At 35.5% G+C, this 23,389-nt stretch overlaps 1 protein-coding gene across 1 annotated transcript in view; it reads right to left on the bottom strand.

The window, feature by feature from the left end:
• The window catches only part of LOC123531517 (E3 ubiquitin-protein ligase E3D-like), a 53,439-nt gene that overhangs the window by 27,045 nt on the left and 3,005 nt on the right, over positions 1-23,389 (bottom strand). The window contains exons 2-6 of the mRNA XM_045312560.2: positions 18,564-18,724; positions 17,776-17,917; positions 16,253-16,521; positions 13,411-13,516; positions 10,298-10,433 (exon numbers count right to left, since the gene is read on the bottom strand). Coding sequence (XP_045168495.2) covers positions 10,298-10,433; positions 13,411-13,516; positions 16,253-16,521; positions 17,776-17,917; positions 18,564-18,724 — 814 coding nt within the window. The remainder of the gene's footprint in view (positions 1-10,297; positions 10,434-13,410; positions 13,517-16,252; positions 16,522-17,775; positions 17,918-18,563; positions 18,725-23,389) is intronic.

The raw sequence follows: 23,389 nt of genomic DNA on the forward strand, positions 1-23,389 counted from the left end.
TTGCAAAGATCCATATCTGTAGACTTTTATCAAGTTTACTAACTAACAAGTAGACAGCAAGAGTAGCAGACTGGTTGGCAAAAACACTAGACACTAATTTGTATATTTTGGCAGTATTCTACTCACCTGTGAAAATATATGCAAAACTTCCATTGAAAGTAGGTACTATGGAGTAGTATGGAAAAGTCACCTGTTATATAACATGTCCAGACTGATTGCAAATATTTTCAAAGGACATCTCTGGAAATCACTCTTGACACCTTTCAAAATGTTCATGGAATGTTCATGGACACTACGGAAATGTAGCATTTAGAAAAACTTTCTGGTAGTTTTAACTTTGGAAAATTTTAACTCTGGAAAACAACTCATGTCATTTTCTGAGGGATTTTAAACACATCATAAAACAACTAGAAAATGCTTTTGTAAAAAAGCGCATGTCTCCCCCAATGCAAAGTCCTATAGGAAAGAAGTCAATAGGGGTCAGGAGTGAAAGTCAAAGAGACACTGATGGTTGGCTGCAATAGGGATCATCTACTTGGCATGTCCAGTCATCCCGCTAAATTTCAACACTCTCGGCATAGTGGTTCTCAAGTCACTGTTCAGGCTCCTGTGACCTTGACCTTTGATCAAGTGACCTCAAAATAAATAGGGGTCATCTACTCTGCATGTCCAATCATCCTATTACGTTTCAACATTGTAGGTCAAGTGGTTCTCAAGTTATTTCCAAAAAATGATTTTACATGAACAGGCCACTGTGACCTTGACCTTTAATTGACTGGCCCGAAAATCAATAGGGGTCATCTACTCTGCATGTTCAATCATCCTATGAAGTTTCAACATTCTGGGTCAAGTGGTTCTCAAATTATTGATCGGAACTGGTTATCAATGTTCAGGCCCCTGTGACCTTGACCTTTAACAGAGTGACCCAAAAAACAATAGGGATCATTTACTCTGCATGAACAATCATCCTATGAAGTTTCAACATTCTGGGTCGAGAGGTTCTCAAGTTATTGATTGGAAATGGTTTTCCATATTCAGGCCCCTGTGGCCTTGACCTTTAACAGAGTGACCCCAAAATCGTTAGGGGTCATCTATTCTGCATGACCAATCATCCTATGAAGTTTCATCATTCTGGGTCAAGTGGTTCTCAAGTTACTGACCTGAAATGGTTTTGAATGTTCAGGCCCCTGTGACCTTGACCTTTAATGGAGTGATCCCAAAATCAATAGGGGTCATCTACTCTTCATGACCAATCATCCTATGAAGTTTCAACATTCTGGGTCAAGTGGTTCTCTAGTTATTGATCGGAAATGGTTTTCCATGTTCAGGCCCCTGTGACCTTGACCTTTGATGGAGTGACCCCAAAATCAATAGGGGTCATCTACTCTTCATGACCAATCATCCTATGAAGTTTCAACATTCTGGGTCAAGTGGTTCTCTAGTTATTGATCGGAAATGGTTTTCAATGTTCAGGCCCCTGTGACCTTGACCTTTGATGTAGTGACCCCAAAATCAATAGGGGTCGTCTACTCCAGCAGCACTACAACCCTATAAAGTTTGAAGGTTCTAGGTCAAATGGTTCTCCAGTTATTGCTCGGAAATGAAGTGTGACGTACGAACGGACGGATGGAAGGACGGACGGACGGACAGGGCAAAAACAATATGTCTCCTGGGGGAGACATAATTAGCATCAGACTGGGAATACCATGTGATCAAGTTCAGCCAATTAGATCAACTGGTCTTACAAAAAGGAATTTTCAAAATTTGTAACTGGAAGTCTGATGTTAACAAGTTGTGTAGAAATTAGTGAAACTTTATTATGTGAGGTAATTCAATTCTATAAATTGCTCAAGTAAGTTTATTACATAATTGACCAGTGAAACAATACATACATTTGTAACTATTTAAGCTAATTAAACACATGCATGTATCTTTGTGTATCAGTCATTACATAGCATAAAACAATGAATGCTTAAGTAACAAGAGCTTGTAGAACACGAAATGCCCCCCTTGATGCATTCAGTAATTGCACAAGATACAAAAATTATTTGCTCACTGTAAACAAAAGTTCTACTGTTCTGGTTCAATGTGAGCTTGACCTTTGACCTATTGATCTCAAAATCAACAGGGGTCATCTGCTGGTCATGATCAACCTTCCTATTAAGTTTCATGATCCTAGGCCCAAGCATTCTCAAGTTATCATCCGGAAAGGGTTTAACTGTTCCGGATCAATGTGGCTTCGACCTTTGGCCTACTGACCTCAAAATCTATAGAGGTAATCTACTGGTCATGACCAATCTCCCTATCAAGTTTCGTAATCCTAGGCCAAGCATTCTCAAGTAATCATCTGGAAACAGTTTAACTGTTCCAGGTCACTGTGACCTTGACTTTTGACCTACTGAACTCAAAATCAATAGGTTTATCTGCTAGTCATGATCAACCTCCCTATCAAGTTTTGTGATCCTAGGCCTAAGCGTTCTCAAGTTATCATCCGGAAACCATTTAACTGTTCCGGGTCACTGTCACCTTGACCTTTGACCTACTGATCTCAAAATAAATAGGGGTCATCTGCTGGTTATGACCAACCTCCCTATCAAAATTCATGATCCTAGGCCCAAGCGTTCTTGAGTTATCATCCAGAAACTGTTTAACTGTTCCGGGTCAATGTGACCTTGACCTTTGACCTACTGGTCATCTGCTGGTGATGACCAACCTCCCTATCAACATTCATGATCCTAGGCCCAAGCATTCTTGAGCTGTCATATGGAAACTGATTGGTCTACATTCCAACCGACATCTGCAAAACAATATACAACCTCCTTCTTCGAAGGGGGGCTTAAAAATATGTTTTCACAACCAAACAGGCAGACTGCAAAATACAAGAACATCTTTTATAATATTTATGACAGTGTTAAAGCCTATGCATACTGTTTTTCACTAACAAAACCATATGTCAAATCTTAAACTGAGAGTATAGGACAAAACCCCTCCAACACAAAACTCCTCCCGGAAAAAAACCCTCCAACTGATATTTTGATGGAGCAGACAAAACCTCTCATGCTGTTGTTTCAAGTAGGACAAGACCATTTCTGTTTAATTTTCATGGTGGATAAAAATTGAAAACTCATTATTTTATTACCCGAAATCATAACCAGAAGACAAGTAACATTCACATTTTTACATGTTTATTTGTACATTTCAGATATGAATACAGTCACATATTTCAATTACCGGCGCGTAAGATACTGTAAACAGTGCTAATTTAACCTATAAAATATTCCTTTCAATATAAAAGTTATTATCAATATGTTGGCAGAGATTGGGCCACTCCAATAAAAGCTATTTGAAAAAACCAGTCGACCGGGAGGAAACCAGACTTACTCGTAAAGCACCACGTCATTGCCCCACGTTACCTGTAGAGCAACAAGCAGCACCCCCACGGACGCAAGGAATACCATAGTACACCACAGTAAATTAAACATCCCCCAAAACTCGACGTTACCTGCAAAGCAATGAGGAAAAATTTAGCGGACCAACGGAGAAAGGGGCAAAGTATGTGTTCTAAGCAACAGGCAAGGCAACGTACACAACAATATTTAGCGGACCAACGGAGCAAGGCAACGTACTGTAATTCTAAGCAACGAGCAAGGCTACAGTACACCACAATATTTAGCGGACCAAAGGAGCAAGGCAACGTACTGTACTTCTAAGCAAGGGCAAATACTATAATTAGCAAGGCACAGAAACACCACAGTAAAATTAAATATTCCCCATAACTCGACGTTACCTGCAAAGTAATGAGGAACATTTAGCGGAACCAATGGAGCAAGGCAACGTACTGTAATTCTAAGCGAAGCAAATAAAAATATGAGGAGCAAGGCTATGACATCAGCAAGGCTATGATACATTTAAGCAAGGCTAGTCAGATATTGCCAAGGCACTAGAGCAATACCTTAATATACACCGTAACATCCGTACCATCAAAACGTCCAAAGCACGCCCGATCCCCCCCACGGTCGACAGAATTTTTCCAGGCCCTTAAAATTAGGAGTGACATAAAAAAAAAAATAATTGTATATAAATATGGAAATAATTAACTGGAATTTTAGTAATAAAATTATACATGTTAAATTCTAAATTGTCCTTTTGATTTCTCTTTAAAGCAACAGTCCGGAAGAATGATAATATCTTTTAATCTGTCTGTTTCACAAATTGTTTGTAGCCCAGGAATCCGTTCAATTAATGTCTGTGGAAAGTACCTGGAGTCTGACACTTCCGGAGTTGCCCCCAATGGCAGCATATTATCTGCAACATAAGTACTTCACAAAACAGTCCAGATTGTCATAACAGAATTAAAGATACAAAAATAATGAACTGTAGTATACAACAATTTTTATTATTATTATTGGGGTGTGGCGGGTGGGCAATTTAACAACGATCTGAAGCGCTAGCCAATACACCTTTAGTTCAACTGAGAAGATTGCACGTGCTCTCGATTTAATATAACGCTCGAGTGGTTCCCGACGAATAGGCGTTTATCATTCATTTTTAAATGTTTAGACAAGGAACTAGAAAACTGATTACTTGACAACGACGATAGTTTTATAGCTAACACACCTAGCAACGAGATAGATATTAATTTCGGGAAAAAATAAAAGTAATTATTTTCAGGCAAATAAATTTTTAATTATTTTATTACCCCAAAAACATAACCAGAAGACAAGTAACATTCACATTTTTAAAATGTTTATTTGTACATTTCAGATATGAATACAGTCACATATTTCAATTACCGGCGCGTAAGATACTGTAACAGTGCTAATTTAACCTATGAAAATATTCCTTTCATATAAAAGTTAAATTTTCAATATGTGGCAGAGTATGGCCACTCCAATGAAGCTATTTGAAAAACCAGTCGACCGGGAGGAAAACCCGACGTACTCGTAAAGCACCACGTCATTTCTCCCCCGTTACCTGTAGAGCAACAAGCAGCACCACACGGACGCAAGGAATACCACAGTACACCACAGTAAATTAAACATCCCCCAAAACCGACGTTACCTGCAAAGCAATGAGGAATTTAGCGGACCAACGGAGCAAGGCAAAGTACTGTGGTTCTAAGCAACGAGCAAGGCTACAGTACACAATATTTAGCGGACCAACGGAGCAAGGCAACGTACTGTAAATTTTAAGCAACGAAACAAGGCTACAGTACACCACAAAATTTAGCGGACCAAAGGAGCAAGGCAACGTACTGGGACTTTCTAAGCAAGGGCAAATACTATAATGAGCAAGGCTACAGTACACCACGTAAATTAAATATTCCCCATAACTCGAAAGTTACCTGCAAAGTAATGAGGAAAATTTAGCGGACCAAAGGAGCAAGGCAAACGTACTGTAATTCTAAGCGAAGCAAATACTAAATGATGAGCAAGGCTATGACATCAGCAAGGCTATGATACATTTAAGCAAGGCTAGTTTAGATATTGCCAAGGCACTAGAGCAATCCTTTAATATACACCGTAACATCCGTACCACAAAACGTCCCAAGCACGCCCCATCGCCCCCACGGTCGACAGAATTTTTCCAGGCCACAATAAATTTGCCAAAATTTATCCCCCAAAAATTTGTGAACGATTTCTTAAATTTTTAAAAAAAACAACTCAGCTTTACAACAAATTTTACTTGTTCTTTAAAACCAAACTGGTTCATCCATATAACTATAACATAATCGGATAGGCTATTTGAAAGACAAATAGAGCAAATCCCACCAACATCACGTGATCACGTTTTGCCAATGTATGAAACAAGGAGCAGAAGGAAATTTTCGATCGTCTTGAGTGATTCGGATCATTTGTTCATCATCATGATGAAATCTATAGTTCTATCTTTGAAAGAAATGGCTAAAATTAAATGCTTTCCTAAAAATATTTGTTTGGATACATGTTTTATCTTAAGATTTATGTCCTAAAAGTAATCCAATTAAAATTCAATTCCAACCATGTTGATATGCACCCTACAAGGCTATACATCAATAATCTAGAAAAACCATTATCCCTTTTTTCTGCAAGCATTTTCCTTTATCTGCAAGCATTATGTTGTTACTGCATTTTGGTTAGCTTTTCAATGAGTTTACCAGGCCTCAATCGGGTCGGGCATTTACAACACAATCCAATACACTACGGTACCAAATTTAAACATAGTATTATTGTATAGATCAACTTGATACTAATTAAAACGACTGCATGATCGTTTGCTTTGTTATGGTTTTTCATGCATCGTTGAACTCAAGAAGATTGTCAAGAAAGAAGTAAAGTGCATACAGAAATGTTTTATACAAAATGTTTTCTGAAATTTAAACGTTTTAATGAAGAAACATAATTATCAAACATTTTTTCGTTTAAGTTACTGTGTGAGATTTATACATCAAGGCATGTCTGGACTATTAATTTATAATAATACTGCGGTAAAAATACCGACGATAGCGGATGGGTCACACATCCCGAAAAATTTTCGTGCAATTATAAATGTTTTTATAGATGAATAGATCTACTGCGGAACTAGGTCGATATATTTATCAATTTTGTACTTCTTCGAATCGTATATTAAAAGAAAACCATGCTTTACTAAGAAGACCCTGAATAATCGACTTTTCCAATAATGTTTCGCTATCCGCTTTTTACTTATAAATACGTAATCGTTCTATAAATAGATTGCACTATGTCAAGAAACTCAAAATTTATCAACCTTATTTGTAGATCTAAATCTAATACATAATGACGTTAACATAAAAATGATTTTATGAAATCCCGGTTCCGGGCTAAGGTCAAAAAACTACAGAATTCGTTAACATGAAATAGTGGCTACATGAGCTTTCGAAGAGAATTCACTTACTGGAACAGGAAGAATAAAATTTGACAACCAAAAACAATTTTATTCATACATAACGTAACAAAACGACTGGTAGTTTGTTACAGATTTCAACTAAATCCCCTGATAAAACCCGCTCTGAAGTTTTTGCTCACTACACATACATTTCTCCAATGGTAAAATCAACAGTCAAGAAAGTTGTAATACAGTAAAGATGAAATTCCAAAATTTTAAGAACCATAATATGATCGTGATATTGGATTCGGCTTAAAAATTGGCAATATTCTTAACGCTACATATTTACAACTATGTGACCTAATCTTATATTAGTTAGCTTGTAACGCCAAACAAAAACGTGACACAAAATAATGGGAAACCAACTGCCAAACGGTTCTCTCTTGTTATTTGCATGTCACCGCCCTTTTAAAATGTCAATGTAACTGACACCAGTGCCCTTAGAATAAAATATACAGCTCAACTAAAAACTATCAAGAATTAAAAGACAACCAATAAAAATATCATAGGAAAGCTAGCCACATATACATTTTAAATTCAATTTGATTTCTCTTTAGTTTTAAAGTTTTTGAATGGTGTAAAAAAAATTTGAGGCCGCAACTTGAATTAACAAAGTTTCCGTGATATCTTATTTGACTCTGGTAACGATTTAATCTATATAATAATATAATAGAATCCGGTTCTGAAAGGAAAATAACAAAATTATATTGGGTTTTTCAGCTCCCAAATTGACAAACACCACGATTCTGACCCCCTTTCTTCGAAAATTCAAGTAATAATGTGATTTCGGGAAACGTAACAATCGTTTCAAATTTAATGTACGGAAAGTTGAGCTTCAACGAAACAGAATTTCCTCACAAAATTACCAAATGTAGTAGTGAAAAAAATTAACAATCCTGAACACCAAACAAAGAACAAACTGCCCAACTAATACTGTTTAAAAAAAAGTTTGAATCTTATTTTCCATGATAGACCACTCGATTTTTTTTTTTTTTTTTTTTTTTTTTTAAACGTTTGCGAGCATTTAGCCTAAAATAACAGTGGACGGTACATAAAATTTATCAACAACATGCCTCACTCTTATTTCAAAGATGCACTACAAAGTAACGGTACTCTTTGTAATCCGTCAACTCTCATGATTTGCATGAAAAATACATTGGGCACACAAGAATTTAGTTCAAAATTGACGATGACATATTAAGCGAAGACAATGTGTATTGCATGAACTAATGTAGCGTATATATGTACGTCGGTGTGTTTAGTTAAATTTCAATCATATTTTGTTTCCCGCATAAGAAAATTATTCCTCTATACGTAACAAACTATGTTGAAAAGAGATTGAATAAAATAGTCTTCAGGGTAATGTTGCGAAACACATTTATCAAAGGAAGGGCCTAAATTATCCACTGACATACATATTATACCTGTATATATACAACCTAGCAAGTTCAACATCATTATTTATTTTGGATTAAAACTGTGGATCTTAAATTTTCGATTCTAGGATGCACGTGTTCCCGTGCAATGTATTGAAGATCATTACCGAAACCAGTCGGAAGAAAATGTAAGTACATCTAAGCCTAATATTGAAAACCCGTGAATTTGTTAGTGATATTTGTTTTGAATCGAAAGAGTTAAATGACCTAACCCGATCCAACGTTAACAGGTGCTGATGCCTGCGTTTGCTGCCGACAGATTCTCCTGGTCGCAAAGTGAAGGTCGTAATTAATAGTGCTTAGAAAACCTATTTAAAATCTTACAGTTGCGTCCTTTTTTTTAAATTTTTTTCCTTACAATCTTTCTGGTTTCCATAACCCATCCGATCTTAATCCGTATACTATACCCTTGCAATACTAAACTATTCGACGGTCCCATAAAGGGGACATTAACGTAAAACACTCCGAAAAATTGCAATTTTAAACGTGGGAAGTAAATGAGCACAACAGTGTCATTGTCTTATGAAATGTGACGTCATCGATGTTACTACTTACTTTGCGAGCACCTTACGAGTAATAAAACGGAAATGCACTATGTGAATCTCGTGTATTGAAAGTACCACTGCCTGTCGGAATCAAGAAACTATTACGACAGTTGACTGAACTAGCAACATTATTGCTTTGGTTCGAATCTGTAAAATTATGAGAAATAGGGTCGCCACACCCCGTATAAAGTTTACAGTTAATACAATACACAATTAATTCATAATCGGTGCATAGATGTTAACGGGAAGACATTAACTGTGTATAACTATTTACTGACGTAAGTACTGTCATTACCAAACTGCAGAATTAATTGCGACTCCTTCAAAATTTGTTCGAAATCAATAACAAACCTACCGGCATTTTGTCTGATGCCTGGGATTTCTGGCAAATCCGCCGTCTAGTTCGCCTTTCATTTCCTTCTCTTCATAATTATCTCGACAGGCTGGCTCGCCTCTACCTTTCTGGCGGGCTCTGCATCGACCACGTGGCATGGCTATTCAATTTAACATCGATCTGAAGCGCTAGCCAATACACCTTTAGTTCAACTGAGAAGATTGCACGTGCTCTCGATTTAATATAACGCTCGAGTGGTTCCCTGACGAATAGGCGTTTATCATTCATCTGTTATGTTTAGACAAGGAACTAGAAAACTGGATTACTTGACAACGACGATAGTTTATAGCTAACACACCTAGCAACGAGATAGATATTAATTTCGGGAAAAAATAAATGTAATTATTTTTAGGCAAAATAATTTTTTATTATTTTAGAAATTACTCTGCACTCTTTTCGAGCCTATGACTGTGATTTTGCAGATATTGTGGTAACATGAACTGGAAGATTTTTACTGTGTAAATACATTCGAATATGAACAATTTTATCACTGTTTAATACAAGAGTAACTTATGGACATGTCACAATAACTCACTTTTACTTATTTACTAACAAACAGCTATCTTACTGTATCTTAATATTCTAATATTTTATTAATCTTATCTGATGCCTGATCTTTTAATACTTACTAAATAGTTTATTGACAATGATATTTATGCTCATTTATTTCTTACATCTTTAAAATGTCTTAATTTTTAGACGTAATTTTTTTTTTATCTGTTTGTAAAATGCCATTGAATATGTTTTACGTATAAATAGGCGTTTACTCAAATAAAACAGTTTAAAGTTTCAGTTTTACTAAAAAGATAACACAGTTTTTGTGTATCAATGTCTGTAGAAGTCCCCGGGATTGTTGGTGACCAAGATAAATGAAGGTCTTTGTTTGATATTCTCCCCCTCCCATGTGATTTCTTTGACAAATGACATTTTTCCTGAAAAATGCAGACTATAGTGCTAATAGGAGTTATCCTTCAGAAAAGTTTGTATTATATGTTCTGTAAATTCAATTCACAGTAACAAATCTGAGGTAATATTACCAAACATGTTGAAGAAGGTCTGTCTTGAACATTTCCTGATAGACCATCGCACTGTGACTCTATTATAAATCTGAAGCTTGCGTACGTATCACTCTGTTCTTGGAGAAGACCACTGAAGAACCCATTTAAATCAACTCTGCAAAAAGAAAATTGACATTTATGAAGCAACTGTTTGTTTGTTTGTTTTTTTTTGAGTTTAACGCCGTTTTTCAACAGTATTTCAGTCATGTAACGGCGGGCAGTTAACCTAACCAGTGTTCCTGGATTCTGTACCAGTACAAACCTTTCTCCGCAAGTAACTGCCAACTTCCCCACATGAATCAAAGGTGGAGGACTAATGATTTCAGACACAATGTCGTTTATCAAATAGTCACGAAGAACATGCGCCCCGCCCAAGGATCGTACTCGAGACCCCGCGATCCGTAGACCAACGCTCTTACCTACTGAGCTAACGGGCGGGTTATATGAAACAACTGAAAAAATAAAATTTGTAATAGTAATTTACAGAGTACAAAGAGGCACCATTACTAAAAATAATAAAAAAAAAACTTCAAGTTGGCACTACTTACTTTAGATATAATTTTGTGAAGATAACTGCATCAAAGTTCGCAATCTGGAACAAGAGAGCCATGATGGCCCTTAATCGCTCACCCGGCTCAAATGTGTACATGAATTCTTGGTAGAAGATACCTCCACACTGCTATATGCCAAATATCTTACACTATGAGGTTTTAGACAGCCAGATTATTTTTTTTATAGTTTTTCCTATATAAATCCATGTAAAAGAAGTAGTATCCATGGACAGGACCAATTTTGAACCTAGGTGCTGGATCTGAATGAACTTGGTAGAGGACCACTAGACGAGGTTACACACCAATGTCTAAACTGGGTATTGCAGCTTCAGAGAAGAAGATTTTAAAAGTTTTTCATACATAAGTTTATTTTAAACAACTGACCCATGTGCAAATACAATTTTAACCCCAGAGGCATGATTTGAACAAAACTGGTAGAGGACCAATACACAATAGTACAACCCAAATATCTAAGCTAAAGGCTTCAGGTTTTAGACTAGAAGATTTTAAAGTTTTTCTAAACAAATGGCTTGATCTTTTGTAAGACACAAAATATTTGTACTCTGGTCAATTTTCACAATAGGCGTCTATGAGAACATCGCTTTTGATGACGTTTTCACAATGTCATACAGAAAAACTTCCACAATGAAGATTTTAACGAAACTTTTTTAGTTTAATAATATCTGTCATGTGTTTACGAATCGGATAGAAATATCCGTACCGAGGGCACCTGCGCATTGGGCGGTAATGAGACTTGACTGATATTTTTTCTTGCATATCGTATACATGTTAGCATTTTATTCTGGCAGATTATTTTTCTTGCATACCGTATTTTACAAATAACAGATAGAAATACTAACGTAGCACTCTTTCTTATAGTAGAGAATGAACACAAAGCACGGGAAATTAAAGTCCGTTAGCAGAAGTGACGTCATGATGTTTTGCGTTACTCACAATAACAAAGTTCCATTTTAGTTTTATCGTTTGTAGCGTACCGTTATGTTCTTATGGTAAACTAACGTGTTTTGAATCGAGAAATATACTATAAGGAATGGAAAGAAACTATCAAGGTACATGCTTTTTTCGTATTTAACACAAGCAATGTATTATCAGTGCATGAATCACTAGTTGTCATTAACAGCACGAGAGTCATCTGGCATGGGGGGTGCCAGATGGGTTTTGCCGGCATGGGTAAAATCACCGGAAACACCAGTCCGGTGTGCAAGAAATTGTAAGACAAAATAAAATATATAGGTCTGTGTTCTTAATTTTTCACAAGTTGTCAAAAATTAATTGGAGCGTTTACATAGCTGGTTATTTTATGTTATTATTCTAAATTATTTAATATATAAACCTACCTATTGTCAAAATTTATCTTATGAAAGACAGTACCCGGTACCTCTATTTTACACTAAGTGCATGAGATATAATAAATTCCTCACAACATTTACCGTATTTTGGTGTGTATAGGTCGCGGTAATGTATAGTCCGCATCTAATTTTTGCTCTGGAAATGGTCGGAAAATTTAACTTCTAGCGTATTAGTCGCAGTTAAATTTCGGATTTTTTCCCCAGCAATATTTAATATTTACCGGCAAAAAAGTTATGGCGGCGGCCATATTGATGCCGCGGACTGAATTATTATCAGAATCTGATTGGTGGAAATCGGACAGTGTTGTTTTCGTTCCCAACCGTTTCGTACCAACAGTAGTATCGGTAACAGATTATATCAAAGAAAAGCGGCTTTTTGACACTAATTGGCAGCAGACGGTTTGCGTTTACATTCTGTTATCATGCAAGTTTAAGTGTGAATTGTTTGCACAGCAATTATAACACCTTTCCGTGTCATGTAATTAACCGCGTTCTTTTGATTCTGAGTAAAAAGATTAACAAAATATCTCTTTTTGGATTTTTTTCTTTTATTTAAAAATCAAAAGTAAAAAATTATCTTTCAAGTTTTTTAATACGCTAAGAATTAGTATAAACAATGTTTGAAATGGAGGACTGATCTGTCCAGATTTTATCCAACCCGGAGTACATGTCAATGGTGTCCAGTAAAACGAAAGTAGAAACAAACGTAATTCAGACTGCAAAAACATCTTTGAATTAAAGTCATTCGTAATTTTAATAGTCTGTATGGGTTATTTACGATATATTTTATTGAAAGTAACCGCTATTGGTTGAAAAGCCGCCGATATTGATATTTTTTATCCATTTTGTTCGTTCGTAACAGATGCACGTAATTTTGCGAGAGCTACGGTCAGAAAATTGGCCCGAAAAAAAAAAACTGCTGGCAATGTTCTGTCGTATAGGTCGCAGGAACTTTTTCAGGCAGCAGAATGGGTAGAAAAAGTGCGACCTATACACACCAAAATACGGATGCTATTTGTATAAAGGCTGTCGAGCATTATTATTCTAGGTTTTCCAGATAAATGATGTTACATCATTACTCCCGTTAATCAAATGTGTAAAAATTTTAATAAGCTTAAATTTTAAAATGATAAAAACTGATGTTAACTGTTGTGTGAAAAAGAAATTTTACCTGTGGCCATTACTGATTTCTGACTTTATCAAATCTGCGTAAGCTAGGTCCTTCATGAGCAATGTATGTAGAAAAAATTTTATTATGCTGTCCTCTTTAGATAAACCTGGAATTATATCATCATCATTCATCTAATTAGAAAACGTTTCTTTGAGTCCTCTAATACTTCTAATTTTATGTTAAAATTGGATATTTTTCACAACTAAAAACTATTTGTAGTAACTCTATCTTAAGGAACAATCTGTATGGACATAGTATTACATATTACAATGTATAAGAAATAATTGTCTTTAATTGTGTTTACTTATTTAACTGCGTCAAATAGCTGAGTTATTTCAATGAATAAATACATGACAGACATAATTCTGTTGTGCACTGGCATACAGACAGAAAACAGACCACACATGACTTTGTTAGCCATTGACAGACAGATCACAGGATAGACATGATTTTGGTATGCACTAACAGACAAACATCATGGTGGACATGATTATGAAACACACTGACAGGCTGACATGATTTTATTTCAAACTGACAGGCAACAGGGTGGACATGATTTTGAAACACGCTGACAGGCTGACAACACGGCAGACATAATTTTGTTTCACACTGACAGGCAACAGGGTGAACATGATTTTGAAACACACTGACAGGCTGACAACATGGCAGCCATGATTCTGAAACACACTGACAGGCTGACAACATGGCAGGCATGATTTTGAAACACACTGACAGGCTGACAATATAGCAGGCATGATTTTGAAACATACTGACAGACTGACAACATAGGGGGACAAACAACAAAGAGGAAATGATTTTGCTTCATAATGACAGGCAACAGTGTGACATGATTTTGTTACACGCTGACAGGCAACAAGGTGGACATGACTTTGATACACACTGACAACATGGTAGACATTTTTTTGAAATACTAAAAGACTGACAAGAGGGCAGACATAATTTGAACTACTGACAGACTGACAATAGGGCAGGCAGATGACAGGGTCGACACAATTTTGTTTCCCACAGACCGACAACAGGGATGACATGATTTTGTTATGCACTGACAGACAGACAACAGGGTTGAAATGATTTTGTCACACACTTATAGACAACAGGGTAGACATGATTATGTTACACACTGACAGGTAACAGGGTAGACATGATTATGTTACACACTGACAAGTAACAGGGTAGACATGATTTTGATATGCACTGACAGATAAAAGGTAAGACATGGTTATTTTACACACTGATAGGGTAAACATGATTTTGATACGCACTGACAGATAACAGGGAAGACATGATTTTGATACGTACTGACAGATAACAGGGAAGACAGGATTTTGATACATACTGACAAATAACAGGGAAGAAATGATTTTGATATGTACTGACAGATAACAGGGAAGACATGATTTTGATACGTACTGACAGATAACAGGGAAGACACGATTTTGATACATACTGACAAATAAAAGGGAAGAAATGATTTTGATATGTACTGACAGATAACAGAGAAGAAATGATTTTGATATGTACTGACAGATAACAGAAAAGACATGATTTTGATATGTACTGTTAAAAAAAAAAAGGGAAGACACGATTTTGATACATACTGACAAATAACAGGGAAGAAATGATTTTGATACATACTGACAAATAAAAGGGAAGAAATGATTTTGATATGTACTGACAGATAACAGAAAAGACATGATTTTGATATGTACTGTTAAAAAAAAAAGGGAAGACACGATTTTGATACATACTGACAAATAACAGGGAAGACACGATTTTGATACATACTGACAAATAACAGGGAAGAAATGATTTTGATATGTACTGACAGATAACAGAGAAGAAATGATTTTGATACGTACTGACAGATAACAGGGAAGACACGATTTTGATACATACTGACAAATAACAGGGAAGAAATGATTTTGATATGTACTGACAGATAACAGAGAAGACATGATTTTGATACGTACTGACAGATAACAGGGAAGACATGATTTTGATACGTACTGACAGATTACAAGGAAGACATGATTTTGATACGTACTGACAGATAACAGGGAAGAAATGATTTTGATACATACTGACAGATAACAGGGAAGACACGATTTTGATATGTACTGATAGATAACAGGGTAGACATGATTTTGTAACACACCGACAGATAACAGGGAAGACATGATTTTGATACGTACTGACAGATTACAGGGAAGACATGATTTTGATACGTACTGACAGATAACAGGGAAGACATGATTTTGATACGTACTGACAGATTACAGGGAAGACATGATTTTTATATGTACTGACAGATAACAGGGTAGACATGATTTTCATATGTACTGACAGATTACAGGGAAGACATGATTTTGATACGTACTGACAGATAACAGGGAAGACATGATTTTGATACGTACTGACAGATTACAGGGAAGACATGATTTTGATACGTACTGACAGACAACAGGGAAGACATGATTTTGATACGTACTGACAGATAACAGGGTAGACATGATTTTATACACACTTACAGACAGACAGGGTTGACATGATTTTGATATGCAATGACAGGTAACAGGGTAGACATGATTTTGTTACACACTGACAAATAACAAGGTAGGCATGATTTTGCTTCACACTTACAACAGACAACCAGATGCCTTGAAAGGACTGACAACTTCCCCACATGAATAAGAGCTGGAAACCCAATGACTTCAGACAAAATGTCAATAAGTACTTTATCTTTAAATTCAAGTTTCAATACAGGAGCATGCCTAGCAATGGCACTGAAAGTTTCAACACAAAATCATGAATATATATATACCATTTTCACTTTCTATTGCTTCACCAATCTGTCTCCCACAACGTCTACAGATCACAGTTCCAGATTTTGTCACCTTGATTCCAACATTGTTTACATGTCTCCTAGCAACAAGGACGTATGTTTCACCAACAAAACATTCCTTAGCTTTCGGTAGTAACCTCCCTTGTTTCTGTGATGACTCTTCTTGGTTACCATGGTTATGACAGAACCACATGTCAGCAAACTCTGACCAGTTCTCTGATGGAAGTGGAAGAACTCTGCTTAATATACTGCAAGAGGAAAGAAATTTAGATTTTGACTGTGTGTGTAAACATTTCTTTTATACTGACTGTGTGCGTATCAAATAAATAAGCCGTATTTTCCATTTTATTTTCATGTTCTTCATGTGAACAAGTACAAATTACTGACTTTTAACTTCTGAATTTTACACATACAAAATTTTCTCAGCCTGTACAAAGAAGTATAAAATACACAGAATGGCAACTGGCTGTAATCTCGCGTGAGCTCGTGTCAGAGCGTGATTCGGCGTTATCTTACTAAAAACAAACATCGGCGAGCATGGAGTTACAATTTGTACCTTTAAAACTACATTTAAAATACATGTTAGCTTCTAAAACAAAATTAGTTTAATGTGAAATGGTCTTAAGACACGAAGTACACGGTTTTTTTTTGCCATCGAAAGAAGCATGGTCATACGGTGATAATTATTTTACCGATGAATAATTGCTTTCGCATACAAAATGGCGCTAGAGAAAGCGCCACTTCCGGTAAACGAGATCTCGTTTTTTTGTCACGGGAGGTTGGCGAGATTTGCTCTATATGCCTTTCAAGTTGCCAATCTATTTATTTTTATAGCTCTTTGGCCTGTACTACTATATTAGTCTCTAAGACTGCTTTTTGGAAATATGACCAGTACTCGTGTCTTAGTAAGAAATTTAGGCTTAATCATTGTTCAAAGCATGGAAACCTATAATAAATATTTATCATTTAGTGGGCACTGTTGATAGCAAGTATAGTGCATGTCAAATAAACAATGTAAAATAAATTCTACTATTAGAACCACCTTTTCTGTAACAGAATTTTTTGCTGAATTTTCATATCAGTATATATAAAGCTTACTTGTTATTTTTTGATCTTCTGGTAGGTGAAAGTAAGAATATTTCTCAATCAAACAACAACAAAAAGTCATAATCGTAACAGAATTTTTAAAACCCTCTGGTGTCAAATTGCAATGGAAAATACCAGATCAATATAAGTTTTTCATAAAGTCTTATCAAGATATCTTAAAAATTTAAAATATATGTTCCTATTACCACTCTTGAGTTCCCTAAAATGATGTATAATACGAGCAGTGCTGTCTTACATTTAGAGAGTAATCAAGGTAAAACCATGTTACAGGTAAGACAAATCAAACAGTCAATTATTAATTACGATTTATTTGAACAAGTTAAGGTTCGTATGGGCAAGTTAATAATAACACAGACTTGCCCTGCCATTACCTGGAAATACTGTGTGCTACCTACCAGCGATCTGTGAGTATTTTCTGTTTACAAACACCACAGTACCACTTGTTTTGAAGTCTCTGTATCGTGTCAACTGTCTCAGTCTGCGAGGAACATTTCTTCCTCTTCATCGGGAATACATCGTCATCAACTGATAAATTACCTGAATCAAACAAACACAACATCAAGGCTTTAACCTTTAGCCTGCTGGCGGCAAGTGATTCTGCCTTTGCGATCAGTGCAGACCAAGAACAGCCTGCACATCTGTGCAGTCTGATCATGGTCTGCACTGTTTGCTATTCAGTTAGTAAATTTTCAGTGAACACCCCTTCAAATAATAAATGGTACTGCCCAAATTGAATGATGGACCAGTCCAGTTTAGAAATTCAGCAGGCTAAAGGTTAATTACAACACAGTGATTGTAGACACACTAGGAGTTTCTAAGAATTCCATGAAAAGTAAGAAGCTGTTTGACTTATTTGTGATAATATTCTAAAAATTCTGTTGCAGAAAAAAGGAAGCTTACACAAAGAAATTTCAACAAATCTTCTTGTGGGAGAATACTTTACATGGACTTTGTGGTTGCATAAATCTACAACATTTAAGTCTATGTGAGAAATTCAAATTCCCTATTAATGTTTTCAATCTGAAATACACAAAGTCATGTCCTCAAGAAAAAGACATTTTGGACAAAAGCCTGAAATTTAATGTCCATGACATTAATTTATGATTAAATGATTTTACAGCATCATGCTGTAACTGACGAGTGGTGAAAATACAAATTCCTGAAATCAATTATATGCACTTACCTTTCATACTAAAGTGAAGTTCTTCTGTATTTAACATTTTCAGTCCCCTGCAAGTGTCGGGTAGTAATGTAATACCACGTAGTAAGAATTTGCATCCATTCTGGCTGCTACTGATGATGACATGTTCTGGTTCAACAGTGACGTCTACACGCTGATCTAACCTGCAAATATTACAGAAACAGAACATTATACTGTATGTAATGTTATGTACCAACTTTTAAAAAACCAGAGATCTAACATGGTTCACTGGTTCATCGTTTTCTGTAAATCTTGAGAACCAGAGATCCACCATGGTTCTATGGTAGCCTCAAGAATCAGAGGTCCACCATGGTTCTCCAGTAGTCTTGATAACAAGAGGTCCATGATTCTCTTGTAGTAGCAGTGTACTGTATAGAGTCAGAAGTCCATCATGGTACTCTGGAAGTTCTGGAAGTGTAATCCCAAACAGAACTGCAGGTGCACAACTTCAAATGCTATACAAGACCACTACCTACAGGTGCCATCGCTGGTCTGCAAGTGCTGGACAGTATGTAAGAACAAGAGTTATAGTTCAGAATTTCTAAGTACAAAAAGGGCCATAATTCTAACAAAATGTAGGTTAGAGTTATGGTTCTTGGCCTACACAATCAACTAATAATGATGAACAAGTGTGCAAAGTTTCAACGCTGTAGCTCTTATAGTTTTTGAGAAAAGGTGGACCTAAACAAAAATTCCAACCAATATTGATGATCAAGTGACGATAATACCTCTTAGATTTTTTTTTTCAAAAATCAGATAAGCTAAAAACTACCCCAAATGCTTTATGACTCTAAGTCAAATACTTATTTGGGTGTGTGTGTTGGGGTTTAACATCTTTCTCAACAATTTTTCAGTCATAAAAACGACGGAATACTTTTTTGAGATACATGTATGTTGTTGACAATAACAGGCCATATTTCTGGTCTGACTGGCAGAAATTTAGAACAAAATCTCAGATGGACAATGTCACATGCTGAACTACATTCCTATGATGTTTCATGACCCTAGGTCAAATACTTTTTGAGATATGTGCAACACAAACTTTCATGCCCTTCAATGCATATTTTTGACTGTCAAGGGCTATAACTCTGGTCTGCCTGAGTGAAACCCCAGGTGCACAACTTCACATGCTGAATAATATTCCTGTAACATTTCATAATCCTAGGTCAAACATTTTTTTGAGATAATATGATACAAACTTAGGCCCATTTTATGCACATTTTAGACTAAGTCAATGGCAGTAACTCTGGTCTGGCAGTGTGAGATCCCAGTTAAAACACCAGGTGCAAAACTTCCCGTGCTGAATACTGAATAAAAATCCTCATGGGTTTGCTCACTTGGGGTCAAATACTTCTTGAGATATGAATGACACAAATTCAGACAGGCAGACTGACAGACAGACGGACAGACAAGGGCAACTCTAAGTGTCTGCTTAACATTTTAGAGGGCACAAAAAAGCACTTTTTTCAAAATTCCCAATGAGAAAAGGAAGGCTAAGGCCTCATCCAAATTTCAGAGAAAAAGGCCCTGATAGCAAAATGTAGTCAATGGCTTCTTCTGCCACCAAAAGTAAATTTAACAAAGAATAACAACGTATTTTGTATGTTGATTTCTCGGACAATACCATGCATACCTGTATATTGTCTTCTGACATAACCAGCTGAACAAATATCGATAAATTGCTATTAATTTAAAGTTAAACTGTTCAGTATTGTATATGAGAAATTTTCTATATAATATAATCATGAGAAGTGCGATTAACAAGGTGGTCGAATTTATCATCAGTCAACATGGAAAACTGCCTATTTTGCACCCTTTCAGGGCCTCATGTCGCATGCGCTGTTGCTAAATTTAGATTTTTAATTACGTCATTTATTCAGTAAGAGCTAAGCTTTATATTGATACCATTGATAAAAAGTTGCAAAAATAAAAGTTACAGGTAAAAAACCTCATTTTCTGTCCGGTTTTATGATCAGTACCAGTAAAGCAAAACCACTCAATCAACCCCTTTCAAATATATCTGTTAATGTTTCTTACTCACTTATGATCTTGCAATGGAATACGAAACTTTTCAGAAAGGAAAAACACAGTTGCGAGGATGCTATCTCTTCTTCATGGAGACACACAAGACAATCCATAAATTTAAAGATTTTTCAGTCTATAAATTTACAGAAATCTGTTAATATTACAGTTTAACTCAAAACCGCAGGTTTAAACTTAAAGATTTCAAGACTGCATGCATAAATGAAGCTTATTTGTGATTTTCTGTCAATACTGATGACTTCAAATTTTCGGAAAATGTGAAAAAATTCAAGTGATCCTACCTGTCTTTAATTCTCCTATTAGTTCTATGATTATCTGCCGCATTATCCATGCATGTAATAAGTGAAACTCTTCATTTTAACCTGCAGTTTTTATTTAGATTGTAATTCTAACATATTTCATACACACAGTCTGTAAATTTATAGACTGAAAATCTTTAAATTCATGGATTGTCTATATATTTATAGAATATCTGTAAAAATGACGAAATCCTAGTCCCGACACATGATAAGGTTTTTCAGTCAATTAGCCTTAGGCAGCTGCAAATTACATAATAACATATATAGAATTACATACTATGTAAATGATATTTAGAACGATCATTGTGCCTGCCTGGATGTGTAAATATGCCTATCCAGAAGTCAGTGGCTAGGTAGCCGGCTCTGTTTACACATATCATATATATGAACATGTAATTCAAGGTAGCCGGCTCTTTAATAAACTGTATTATAAAGGATCATTAAATATAGGTAAAGTTTCTTGTTTAACGTGGGTAGTCGACGAAAGTTTTTTTGTAGTCTTTCTTTGTGCCCTGCCATAACAAACAGTTATCTTACACAAGAGTTCTTAATTTGACTGCCTTCTCAAAATTTTACCACTAACTGATTAGTCAGATTGTTAAAACGTATCTGTTCGTGTGTGCTGTAACTTTCACTTCACTTCAGCTCACACTGTATGGTATGCAAAAACACTGTTTTTCACTTCAATCATAGTCTAACGTTCAACAATTTTAAATACAGCACACTAAAACACTGTCAATACTTCAAATATAGTTTTAAAGTTCAACCATTTTAGCAGCAAGCCAAATGGCCTGCTTAAATGAAAATACCTTATGGTTCCTCTACATCTGTGTAGTTGAATTACTATTCCAATCCGACTTTTCCTCTTTGTACTTTTCAAACTACTACCGTTAATTTTAGTCTTGTAGACTTGTGACACGTAAACTACCAAATTCAACAAGTGGCGCCAAAACTGTGTGAGCGTTGTTATATAAACAAGTCAACCAATAATAACAAGCAAATTCGACGTATATATATTGGTATCCCCCGCTGAAAGGGTCTTTGGTGCGGAACGGCAAAAAAATATATCTGGCAAAAAGTTAAGAATGTTACAACAAATAATTTTATTAGTCAAAATTAAATTTACAGAAAAAGAATGCTTTATTTTTTATTTTTTGGGCGGGGGAGAGGGGGGGGGGGAGGTTAGGGAGGGTACAAAACTTTACATGTTGATTATAAATATTGAAAGGGGTGGGGAATGCATGATCGTGGTGGTCACCAGGTGGTGAGCATGACCGGGTGGAGGAGTGAGGTGAGAGAATGGTACAACTTTGCATGTTGATTTATATTCATGAAGGTTTGAAAAATAAGAAATAAAACAAGAGCTGTCCGTAAAACAGCGCGCTCGACTTTTCTCAGTGCTTGACTCTGAATTAGAGCTCTGCCAGTAAAAAAAATTCTAAGTTAAAAAGGGACATAACTCTGTCAAAATTTAAATCAGAGTTATGGAAATTGTGTCTCCTGGTGAAGACTGATAGTATATAAATATTTTAAGTTTCAAGTCAAAAGCTTTAACAGTAACAGAGGTATTTGACTTTTAACAAAAAATTTCTAAGTTAAAAAGGGGCATAATTCTGTCAAAATTCAAACAGAGTTATGGATATTGTTTCTCCTGGTGAAAACTTTGATGGTAAATAAGTATTTTAAGTTTCAAGTCAAAAGCTTTGATAGTAACAGAGATATTTGACTTTATCAAAAACTTTAATCAAAAATTCTAAGTTAAAAAGGGGCATAATTCTGTCAAAATTCAAACCAGAGTTATGGGAATTGTGTCTCTTGGTGCAGACTTTGATTGTATATAACTATTCTGAGTTTCAAGTCAAAAGCTTTAAAGGTGGTCAATCACATTTAAACAACATTTAATGACATTTTTTACTTTTTGTATATTCTGGTAGAGAATTATTTAAGGAACAAAAAGACCGATTACATAGAGTTAGATTCCTATTTGAAATGTAATTTTATTATTTTATAAAATTTTGTAATAACTCCCCTTTAATATAAAGTATATAAAAGCTGGTATTTCTTTTTATTTCGATACAATTCTAGTTTTACATTTGCATTTGATAGACATATCAACTATTGAACAATCTGAACCAAAATGCAAGTTTAAAAGCTGTGTGTAGCTTCTGAATTCATTTTATTCCAATCTATCTTGGTTGCGCAACCAAGATAGGCAAAGGAGTAATAATAATTTTTCAAACTTGCGTTTCTAATGAATTCCATCTAAATACATAATTTTTAATGCAAATATTTTACAAATATATTACAATATGTCTAATATTATACATTTCCTTAGGCAAAGTATGTTTATCAATTTATACTTATGATAAAATAACTCTATCTTGGTTGGGCAACCAGGATAGGAAATGAAATTTTAAAAATACCTCCAGTGAAAATCTAATTTGTATTAAGTGTTAAGTGAACATA

The sequence above is a fragment of the Mercenaria mercenaria genome, chromosome 11, assembly GCF_021730395.1.
Source record: "Mercenaria mercenaria strain notata chromosome 11, MADL_Memer_1, whole genome shotgun sequence".
Taxonomy (NCBI): Eukaryota; Metazoa; Mollusca; class Bivalvia; order Venerida; family Veneridae; genus Mercenaria; species Mercenaria mercenaria.